This window comes from Notolabrus celidotus, chromosome 23 (genome assembly GCF_009762535.1).
Source record: "Notolabrus celidotus isolate fNotCel1 chromosome 23, fNotCel1.pri, whole genome shotgun sequence".
NCBI lineage: Eukaryota > Metazoa > Chordata > Actinopteri > Labriformes > Labridae > Notolabrus > Notolabrus celidotus.
This window is the reverse complement of record NC_048294.1, coordinates 16,664,575-16,676,798: the sequence shown is the minus strand read 5'-3', so window position 1 is coordinate 16,676,798 and position 12,224 is coordinate 16,664,575. Positions and strand designations below refer to the sequence as shown.

General features: G+C 41.5%; 1 protein-coding gene across 6 annotated transcripts in view; it reads right to left on the bottom strand.

Moving 5' to 3' along the window:
• Window positions 1–1,958: 1,958 nt before the first annotated feature.
• The window catches only part of LOC117807394 (nuclear factor 1 B-type-like), a 68,665-nt gene continuing 58,399 nt past the window's right edge, over window positions 1,959–12,224 (bottom strand). For 3 of the 6 annotated variants that reach the window (XM_034676674.1, XM_034676672.1, XM_034676675.1), the window contains one exon: window positions 4,011–8,058. In XM_034676674.1, the coding sequence (XP_034532565.1) occupies window positions 7,957–8,058 (102 nt within the window). In that variant the 3' untranslated portion in view covers window positions 4,011–7,956. Of the gene's footprint in view, window positions 8,059–11,543; window positions 11,633–12,224 lie in introns of all 6 variants that reach the window. The other 3 variants (XM_034676669.1, XM_034676671.1, XM_034676670.1) reach the window with 3 other exon arrangements.

The window sequence follows — 12,224 nt, the reverse complement described above, 5'->3', positions numbered from 1 at the left end:
AAAGAGAGTGGAAAATATGTAGGGTACAAGACGCTGCCAAGACCCTCACCGACTAGAGCCCCCTATTGAAGCCAGATGTTGACTCAACTGGCCAATTTTGATAAATGGCATGATGATTACCATTATAGATTGGGTAATTTTATATCAGACTGCCACATTGTTGGTCCTCTTTAATGATAGCCAAATGAACTCTGGTTTGTGCCCGAGGCCAGGTGGGCTTTTTCCTGTCATTGCAATGCCTCAACCAGCCATTAGGAGGGTGCCCCTGCTGCGGACAGAGCACCAGGTCTTGTGGGCACCGCTTATGGTGCCTGTTGTTGTCATCAAGTGTCCAGCTGAGTCCTGAGCCCATCACAGAGGCCGGTAATGAGACTTAATTGGCGCTTTAGCCTGACTTTTGCTTCCTTCAATGTCCTCAATCCCATTAGAAAGGCTTACTAGATCAGAGCTTCACGTACTTGACACAGTGACCCAGATGGATGTTACCTCAAATGACCCTCCAAGGTCCCGGTAGACGGATTTTGCTGTGGTCCAAACACTCCAGTCAGTCTCCCATTCCTTAGGGATTGGGGTATTACAGTAGATTAGCTGGAGTAATACCACAGTGGAGCAAGGGTATGTTGGGTCATGGGATCGCTCCAGGACATGAAAACTAATGTTTGCTTTCAGGGGGAAACTGTCACAGACACACTTCTGAGAATCAACGAGATCCAATTAGTTTAATACTTCACGTCAAACAGTCGTCTTTGCGCGGACACTGTCCTTATTCCACCCCTGCAGCAGCTAACCTTGTTTGGCTCTCTCAGGCTGCTTATAGAATCTTTCCGGTGTGAGGTGATCCTGAACGCTGCCTGAGTTACTTTGCAGTGTTATACAGAAACTCTGTTTCCTTCATTTGTTTAAGGCACTGTACGTAAATTACTAGGTTGTTTCCAAAAAGAAGAAAGCAAGACTTTGATATTATCTTTAAATGCTTCCCCTTTCGAAAACATCTATGGAAAAAATAAGTTGGTAAATATGTCTAGTCGAACTTTTTTAAAGGGTTGCTCCAGGAAGAGTTACTTTAGCCACAGAGTAAGTAAATTAGCTTCTGCTAGATTTTTGCACGCCTTTATTTTTGCCTCATGGATGGAATCCATTGAATAAACAATTAAAATGTATTAGATTATATGGTGCTATAGCCTGTACAGTCAAATCAGTTACTCAGTGATTGAATTACATGGACACGCAAGTTGGAGATGTTTTTTCCCTAGACACTTCCCAATGTGCACGGATTTGCGTTCGGACCCGAGCATTTACTGTATGAGGACAAGGAAGCTTAAGATGAGGACTCAGACTTGTTTACTGATTAAGACTGTTAGCTTCAGTAATGTTAGATTCTTAAGTGGCTGAATCATAGGGTGCTGATAATTAGTGGTTGGACTGCAGGTATTTTTGAGTTTGTCAGACACCTGGAGTGATCCCACTGCAGCAGAAACAATAACTGCGTCTTGTGTCTTTGTGACAGATTTTTCTTTATTGACTCAGACTCGATTCTGACTTGATCAAGCATGGTTTGAGACTAGGCTCAGACTTGAAGTTTGGTGACTTGACAGCAGCACTGACTTTCATTATCAAGACCAATTGAGATGAATCTGTGACTGTAGAGTTTACAAAACATCTCCTGCGATCTAAGAATAATCAAACTCCCCCTTCAGCAGAGATGAACTATAGAACCTTTCACCTTCTATGTCCCACTCTACAGCCTGATCATTTTTGTACAGCCCCTAAAGTCTGAGAATAATTCAGTGCGGTTCTTTTTCCAGCCAAGAAGCTTGTGGCAGTTTACCTTTCCTTCAAACAGGCTGAATGTGGTGTCAAACCTCAAACAGGAACTCTTCCATATTTAGATCTTGTATTGCAACCATCCAAAGACAAATACGATACAATAAACACAAGAAAGAGACATAACAAATAAGTCATTTTTGAAGCATAGCTCATTTTATTGTTTAAACAGTTTTGCATAGGAAATATATCCACTTCCAGTAATTGACTGCAGTAAAAACAGCTGCTAGCAGTATAGGCTGGATATAACAGTAACAATCACAAAAAGTTGAGCCTTTATTTACACTGATTTTAATCTTGTGGCAATTTTAGCCCCTGCACCAAATGTAACCAGCTTGAAGGCATTGCCTTATGCTTGGCGTTCTAAAATCAATAAAAGAAGGGATATCAAGGTCTTCGCTATACAGTTCACAACGGACACCTGTGGCTCCTAAACTGTCAATGAAAAGATAAAAAACAAAAAAGGTTTTCAAAAAGTCCTCTAAAACGTACATTCAGATACATACATAGACCTTTGCACACACTTGCAGTGTTACTACGATCACTACTGGAGACTGTTTACATATTGTTTTTGTTGGTGTTGTTGTTGTTGTTTGTTTCATATAATTCCACCAATATTCATTAAGTAGAAATGTGCGCGCAGAGGGAAGTAAAAGTGCCACAAGACCCAAAAAATAAATCAGCCCTGCAGAGAAAACTGGCAACCAATCTCAAAAATTGACAATTTTTCATCCTTTCACTGTTTAATGTAGCACTAACCCCCCCCGCCCCATTCCCTCTCCTAGAAAGAAATAAAAGAACAAAAAGAAAAAAAGAACACTTCCTCTCAAATTTTGAACAAGCTTGATGTGGGCATTGTGTGCTGAGAATTAAAAATGAAGAAATCCCTCCCAAAACTCCTGCAAACATCATAAAGGTCATAAAGAGTATATCCAGATGAGTTAGCCACATTCTGTTCTGTGTGAAGGTGTTTTTTCTTGTCACATATGAAAGTTAGTCTATCACATTTTACAATTATATACAACAGACAGTTGGACAGCTTGAACAGGCACTGCATTGCTATCTTTTGTCTTCTATATGTGAATGTTACATCCTGTAGAAATGCTGGTTTTTATGTTTTATAACAACCTGATGCTAAGTGACTAGCAGCTAGCCAACATGTGGAAGTTGTGTATTGCTTATGTAGGATGAAAATGAAGTTCTAATGTTTCCTCTAAGTGTGTGTATTTGCCCCTCTTAGTCCTCCGGAATGTGTGACATTCAGTTAAGAGGGAAATAACACATATTGCATGAGTGCCACAGGTCCTCCTTGCATAAAGTCGCCCTGTTTTGCAATGATTGCAGTGATCGATGACATAATACTTTCTGATATGATGTTGCTGTGAGTGTTGAAATCTGCCTTGAAGCTGCTGATGGGTGGACCACTGATTAGAATTTCAAAAATTAAGAAAAGCTTTTTGAATGGCTACATTCACATTCTGCTTAGCAGAACAGAAACTCGTAACCTTACCTGATCATGATAAATACTACTAGCTGGAAAGTACAGTGTCCAAGTCTGAAGCATCTGCAGTTAATTCTGTATTTTTTGTAGTGTCAATGAAAGGTTTTCCACATCAAATCAGCCATAGACAGCATGTGGAATGTGCAAAAAGAGTAATGTCTTGATGCTTTTCATCAAAGATATAAATGAACGCATCATCTGCATATTGGCGAAGTAGACCGCTCAATATTGGCCGGACTTCTAACTACGTTGAAATGTAGCACCAATTGTTTGCAACATTTCCTGAAAAAAAATTAAAATCACCAAAAAAAAAAAAAAATTTAAACATAATTACAAAAAGAACAAATTATCTGACAATTTGAGGACGTTTGTCAATGCAGATTTTACCCTGCTTCTCGCTTAAGGTCAGGTGCAATCTGGGGCCTTTTTTTTACTGGTAAAGTGACATCACCTCCCAGCTGCTACAAGGAACACACTCACACCACCATCTTGTTGGACAAGAATTCTCACCCATTTCTAAAATTAAAAATAACAAAAGAAATAAAAGATCAATCACATCACACTCGCTATGGCCACACTAATGAAAGAAAAACTTTTCAAATATTCATGATGTGTTTTCCAAATGGAAATATCTAAGCACAAACCAAGATCTGAAATAATATTAATAATAAAAAAGCCTTCATTGTTGTCGTTTTTATATTTATGGATCTGTATAGAACATTTCCCACCCCTTTTTGACTTTACATACAAGAATTTCACAACTTAAGTAGAAACACTTTAGAGTCTATTTATCAGGGAATTCTGGAGAGTTCTAACTCAAATCCAGCCTCCGAATACACAACCCCCAATTTCTATTTTCCTTACAATGGAATTGACTTGATTTTCCCCAGAATTGAAAATTTACAAATAAGGGCTTCAGGGAAGAACTCTCGAGAAAGTTTACAGTGTACAAACTCCTGTCCTGTGGCAGGCTTAATTTTTTTTAATAAAAAGACCCTCATCTTCTCTCATAGGGTAGTGTCGGAGGCACTCCATCACACATCCAGCTTATGAGTTACATACACACACACATGCGCGCATGCATACAAACACCCAAGCTGCCAAAGCAGAGCTCAACCCCACAGACTACTGATCGACGCAATCAGGATATTTACCTTTATGTACAGTCTCCTATTCAAATAAACACCAACAGCACAGTGACCCTGACACATTTTTCCAACACACACACAGCAAACACACAGCCACTCACAAACACACTTGGGGACAATGCACTTCAGTGGGGTCTCCAATGGCCAAAGGCTGCAAAGCACTTATAGATTTTCTTTTAAAGAGAAAAAAAAAGAATAAAACAACAAAAAAGACAGAACAGTGCACATAAAACGGGGTGACTTTCTCAATTTTTTCTGCATAAGAAATCTGGGTGAAGACGGAGAGATTGAGCTTGACTTGAGGATTCTTTTTCCAAAAAAAAAAAAAAATGTTTTCTGCTTCTTAGCCCTCTGCTAGTAGTATCTCTCTGAGGGGAACATTTCTTTCTCGATTGTAGGGGAAAGAGTGCAAAAGGTGTCGGAGCAGCAACACAGCTGCTGCTCTCTCTCTCTCTCTCTCTCTTTCTCTCTCTCTCTCTTGGTGAGAAAAGTTTTTTTCTTTTACAATAAAAATGGAAAAAAACGATTGTTATAAATAATGCCCTGTATTACTCCTGAGAGATTTATTTAAGACTGGGTTCACTGCACGGGGAGAAGACGATTGCCTATGTGCTATTTAAGTGCTATCTTTTCTTCTAGTGGATTCTATTTAAGCTTCTACTGGGTTAGACAACATCACGCTTCTGTGGTCCAATTTTTACTTCAACTTACTCTACGGGGCTCTGCTGGGGGAGTATCTCAGGGATTGACATATGTGCATATCCTATATACATTTATACAAATCTTCTACTTATAAAATACTTTCTAAAGGCTTGCTTGAGCCTGTCTGCAACTGATTTGGACAGGTCTCAGTAGCATTAGTCGGTGTGTGATTGTTGCGCAGGTCACAGGCCACTTCACTGATGTGTTTAAGGCATCTACTTGGGAATTGCATTCGGTTACATCTAGAATAATACGGCGTAGGATTCAGTACAAGCACGCAACAGTATCCGTCCTTAGTTGCAGCTATAAGGGATCTACAACAAATATGGGAATTCTACATAAAATGATTTCTTAAAAATGATTGTCACACTCAAGTCAAGCCGTCTCTCCTGTGAAAAATGAGCTCCAAGGTCACATGCTAGCACCCCAGGTGGAAAGTGAAAAGAGTCACAGTAGACCAATCAGTGACTTTGCAGCCGTAGAAAGACCAAGGGTGCATTTTTTTATAAGTACTTCTAGAAAAATACCGCCCTCCCCCTAAAACTCCCGAATTCAAAATACACTGGAACACGTTTCGCCGTCATTCCGTAGGCCTATATGCTAAAGAAAAGAAAAAAAAAGACCTTGTCATACACTGCATAGAAAGCAGTCCCCACTTTGGTCAATAAAAAAGGAAAACACCCACAACAACAACAACATCATCAACAACAACAACGACAAACAACGATATCAACAAAATAAATGCATTACAATATCTCCAAACTAGCCTCTAATAATTGACGCATCTATAAGCACTACCTACATAGGCAAAACTTGGTATTGCATAATTTTCATAATTCTGAATTCCACCCTCCACAATAGTAACTGGAAGATGAACAACAAATGAGCAATTGAAAAATAAGGAAAACAAAAGATGACAGGTTATTAGAAAAACCACCAAAATACTGAGAAAAAAAAATGCTGGTTGATTACAAACTTTAAAACGGCAACTATACACAGCCTTGATATGCAATGTAACTGTGAGATAGAGTAGTACATGAAGTTAAAAATCAACAATTTCATTCAGAGTACAAAACAATTCTTATCATAAAAATGTTAATTTTTTTCTATAATGATAAATGCAGCAAAAACAAGTGTAGTGATGTCTCTATATTCAAAGGCAAGGCACGTAATGTGGACTATATGTCATCGTGCAAATTAAGAGTACTGGAGATTTTCCTCATATAAATATGTCTGGACTTGAGAGGCGATGGCTGTGAACATGCCGTGCACATTTCTCGGTTTCAGGGATTTGCCACCACCTGGATTCATCATTTCAGTTTTCAGCCTCTTCCACTGCAAAGTGGACCTTGCACAAACTGTAGCTTTACACATTAGCCGACTGTACATTTGCATGAATTGTACATTTCCATGAATTAATACTTTGCATTCCATTTTTTTTGTAAACATAAGCTTTAGAAGCCGATGGCCAAATGCTCTTGATCTTATCCTGAACATTTAACGAAACGCCATTTTTACACACTATGTGTGTCCCATTTCTCTGCTTATGTTCAGTTATTTTTTCCCAAAATAAATAAAAAAATCTCCCCATAATGATGGGAAGGGCTCAAAAGAAGTGCTGGTTTTGCTCAGCGCTGCACAGGTAGCTTAATGCTTGCCTTCAACTGCCTTTCACGCTTGATGTTTTTTCTCATGTGAGGAGACGGATATGTGACTGAAATTTGTTTCAAATGTTTTCTTAAACATTTTACCCATAAAACCATTTAATATTTATCCCCCTTCCTTTAGAGTCTTAGGGCCAACAGACTGATAGCTTCCCTTCAAAAATTCAATTGCACTTGCCTCAAATGAGATTTTCTTACACTCTGTGTTTTTAAATCCTTTTGTAAAGGAGTTGCAAAATTCTTTAATGAGGGGTCCAATCTCAAACCTAACATTTAGTGTTTTTTGAAAACCGCATGGAGAGTTCTTAACTCTCACTGCAAGTGTTTGCGTTAATTCTTGAAGTAAGTAGCATTAAGAATAAGCAAAGTCAACACATTTTCCGAACAAAGAGTTGTATCACAGTAAACTGAAATCAAACGGAAGAAGAAACACTCTGAATTCACAATTTTTTTTGTTCCTATGGTGCACACAGTGAATCGTTTGACGTGGGAAAGCCTCTTTTTAAGAGGGCTGAGTTGGAGAGCTTAGAGTCTCAGAGCCATCCACCAGGCAGGGGTTGTCGATGCACAGACCTCTTCACTCCTGTGTGTGTGTGTGTGTGTGTGTGTGTGTGTGTGTGTGTGTGTGTGTGTGTGTGTGTGTCTGTAAATCAAGATTTTACATCCTCCCCCAATATGGAAAAATAGTAGGAATCGCTGCTAAGAGACTAGAGTGTCATGCAATAAAACATTAAGGCATCTATACATCACAGTATTTGAATGGATTGAAAAGTTCTGCAACCGAAACAACTGACTGGTGGCTGGTGGATGTGTGGGCGGGGCTTGGGCGAGGAGACATCAGACCTGAAGCATTTTCTTTTTCTCTTTCCTCTGAAGCGCCTCCCTCGTCCTGACTTCGCGGCCACTGTCCTTCACGGGGAGGGACGGGAGCTGGGGCTGGGGGAGATTGGTGTTGGGGGGGGGGGGTTCGAGGGACTGATTGCGCAGCTCGTGCTGCTTTGCTGGTTTCATCCATGGCTGCGGACACCTGGAGTGCGAGCTCTGCACCACCCATCCACCCTGTGGGGTCATCCGGCCTCTGTGTGTTCAGTTCCCTGTCTCAGCGGGGACCAGGGGCTCACCAATGATGTTTATGCTGTAGTTCTGGTGGACATTTGTTGGCAGAATCGGAGTCCCGTTCGACACTTGGAATGGAACTAAGCTCGCCCAGGTACCAGGACTGTGGAGAGGGAGAGAGAGAGAGGGAGAGACACAGACAGGGAGAGAGAGGAGGAGAGATTAGTCACATGCCATTAACTTGTTTGTGCAGCATGCAGTCAAAATCAGATTCTTTCTTTCAATTATCCTAAACAGTGCTTCTCTAATGACCAGCATGACTGCTCTGCTGACAGTCATCAAGGCTCAGGATCTTATTTTTGTTTCATTCAGACACAGAGAGGTAAAGAAAAGGGAAAATGGCAGCACTGGCTCGTTAATCTACGCTGAGGTGATTCCACTTGATTTCCAGTGAAGGACATCATGTGACGCGGCCCTCTTCTCTGCATTGATGGCAGTATAGAAAGAGCATGAGGGGGGAGATTGTGATTGGTGTAGGGGGAAGTGTAGGGAGGCTGGGGGTGTTGGGGGGTAGAGGGGTGGGGGGGGTGGGGGGGTCCCTACACAAAGCTGTCCCATCCCTATTCATCTCACGCTAATGGCAAAACAACACAGTGATTGTTCCTGGGGAGCAACGGTGCTAACTGAAAACGCGAGCGGGAACAAACAGCATGTTGTTCCCGTGGGGTGCTGCGCTACGTAGATGTCAGATAATTAGCCCCCCCCCTCCCCCCCTTCTCCCCCCTTCTCCCCCACAGGCCCCCAGTGTGCACTCATCTGACTCCCTCCCACCTCTCACATCGAACCCACTAAGTCTGAGAGTACCTGTGTCGCACATTTTCTACACGATTCACCAAACTTTTAACGACATAAGGAAGCAGCTTGATGAAGTTCAATGAAAAAGAGCGACTGTGGGACAGAAACAGAAAAGAAAATAGTTGGAAAGTGGACAAAAGTAAACCATAAGTGTTTGATTGATGACCTGCGGAGAGTTTTTGTCAATTGGAAAAAACACAGACAGTTGACATGTGAGGATTCTGGTTAGCAGATCTGATCCTTTTGGCTAGACGACAACGTCTGCATTCATGAAAGCTGCCTATCGACTGGTCTAGGTTTAATACAAATCACTAGTCTCTACTTTTAGTCTTTACAATGAAAATGCAAATCCAAATTCACTTTATACCCTGAAAGAGTCAGACTTTGTGAAAAAGAGGTGAAACGATGAGGACAGAGGATGTGTCAAATTCAAAACAAACATCCCCGTAAGTTTTTCCGTCTTTGAGTGCACAAAGAGTTAAAAACAACCTCAAGGCTAATCCTCTCAAGCAGTTTTCTCCCTGTCCAACTCGTCCTCATGCTATCCTCTCTCTCCTGCTCTCCTCCCTCCCCTCCTTCTCTCTTTCCCCCTGCCAAAAATCATCGGACAGGAAAGGGGGGATTAAGTTTTTCCTACCTTGCTGAACAAAGAGCGCACAGAGCGGCCAAGGACTGCAGCTTTCTCTTTTTCCCATTTCTTTCTCTCTTCCTCCCTCCCTTCTTCCTTCTCTGTGTTTCTTGTTCCTTATGAATCTCCTCTCAGGTAATGGCTTACATTAGGAGGACCACACAGCTACAGAAGCGGACTCGCAGGCCTTTGTACGCTTTAAAGCGGCAGATCGGTAATAATCTTGTTAAAATCGAGGCTGTCAGGATGTATCTGTGTCCCAAAGCATAACGCTGAACTGGAGAACAGTTTGATGTAAAAACTCATCCGCTATCAGGACAGATTACAAAGTAGAAGGGGCTGAAGTCTGCCATCTTCGCTAATCAAGACTTGCAGCTCTGCCTTATTAAAATGACTTCACCTGAAAACAAACTGTGTCCTTAAGTTTCTCCCAAAGAAGGCAAGACCCTCTGCTGGTTTTTACTTCTTGTATCTTTAAATCATTCAGTATTTTCTTGTCTCACCGGCCCTGTTTAGCTCTCAGATGCAATGGGTTGCAATTGGCTGCAATCAAGATGGCTACATTCTCATCCCTGTTTCTATCTTATCTGGATACAACTTGTTGCGCTCTCTTTCTGCACTCCGGTAGAAAAGAAATCTGACCTCCATTGCCGCAGTTCCTCAGATAACCTTCAAGATGGCCTCCCCTTGCCCCGTCCAAGCTCCCAAACCTTGCTAATTCTACTCCCTGCAAGCACAGCCCGGGCCTACAGCGTGCTTCATTTAAGGATTAGCTCCCTAAATTAGATTATCTAATGGCATCTTAATGGATTGCTGACCCATTTCCTGCACAATGGCAACATGCGAGTCGGGCAGCGTTTTAATTTGGGGGACAGCGCTGAAGAGGCACTGAGGAGCATTTAAAGGGCACGAAATCTGACTTGTTCCATCTATATCTATATGTCCAACAGTGAATAATCCACCAAAGAGGAAAAAAACAATAGAATTACCCTCCCAGCTTTGTAACAAAATTAACTAAATTCAGTTGGGATCTATTTTATCTGAGCTCATTACTGTACACTTACATGCAGGAGAGAGGAGGAGTCAGCTGGTGTGTGAGGAAAGTAAAGAGACCTCGAGCTGCTGCAGGGGACATTTTTCTCTGCTACCTCCACTGGCCTATTAGGAGGCCTATTGAAGGGGGTTCTGCCGTGTGCATGTGTGTTTGCAAAAAAAAAAGGTTGTGACTGCACAAAATGAGCTGTACACACACACACACTCACGTACACACACACACACACACACACAGATGCCTTACACTTCCAGGGAAAAGAGGGAAAGGGAGACGTAACAGGAAAAGGCTGAGCTCAGCTCGCTCGCTCGCTCTGCCATGGTGAAACGGTTCAGGTTCTTCCCCCCTAGGGAGGGGAACGTGTACAGTATAAAACAGGAGGGAGGTAAAGGGTGGGGGGGGGTTCTGTAGCTTTAAGTTAAAGATAGCAGGCATGACTTCAGCCTGAAGTCCAACAGAGCTAAGCCTGTTGAAACGTGGAAAGTAAAACATCCTCACGTGGCTGAAAAGCTGACCTGAAATGACTTCTTTTATTCAACGTGAGTTGAGATTCATCGTTTAAAAACACCTTCGTGGAGGTTTGTGCGGTGAAATGAGAATGTTTTGTTTTTCTTGGGTGTGAACTGAAGAGGAACACTGCGTTAAAAATATAAAAACAATGTGGGATAGTCGTCATTTTCCTTGAAAAATAGCCTGGCAACAAAATATAATCATGTGGAAGCTGAGAAAGTTGTTACTTTTCTAAGGAAAGGTTTGTGTTTGATTTAAGGTGCATTTTAAACATCACAGAAAAACCATAAAGGACATGATCTATAAATCTGTGAAGGAGAAACTTAGCCAAGTAAAAACACTTAAAACAATACAAGGGTGAAAACAGATGAGGATACAGACAACCAGAGAGACACAAGGAAACTATCATCACTATCATCTGAAATGCATCACCTCATACCGTAGTCAAAGGGTTAACACTTACAGCCACATAAGTGAGTATATATGTCTATTCTTAAGGAGTAAGAGAATAAGGACAATCATAAATAATGTTGTTATTAGTTTAAAATGTGTGTGTGTTGGTGTGGTGTGTGTGAGAGAGGGCATGAAAGAATGAAAAGGTTACCTTTGCCAAGTAATCCCCAAAGTGTCGTCAGTGGCACTGGGGCCATAATGCCTGCCGTTTTGAGTCACGCTCCAGTCACACTTCCTCAGCTGTCAATTGAAACCTAGCAGTCAGATCACTGAGCCAAGACAACTTCCAACTTCAGATTACAACTACAACTCAACACTGTGTACACAAAAGGCATGCAGGGGAGAGCAAGGGGAGCGTCAACACAAAATAAATGGGTCCAAAATAGTCCTAACTGTTACTGACAACTTAAAAAAAAAAAAAAAAAAGTGAATGGGATCAGTGTTTTAACAGTACAATCAAAGCTATGGACAACACAGACATAAAGAAAGAGCATGCAGTCACAGTTAGTGGTAGGAGCTAACCTGGAATAAAAGATGAGTTAGTCAATTATAAATGTGAGGAGCATCAAATTGGTAGTTTCCTTCTGTTGAAGCTGGTTAGGCGGTGAAGCCATGCACGCTGGATGCATGCATGCTGCCCATAATCACTGCTTTTCAATGTGAGTGCACTTTAAGACTCAGGAACCAGAACGCATGCCCTCAAGCATGCAGACTTCTTTTTCATTAGCTAACTGTTTTTATTGATTAGGGGTCAAAATCACAATGAAGTTAAACAGCACACACACTTACGCACACATGCACACACGCTAACCCCCCAGTCCCCTCTCTTAAG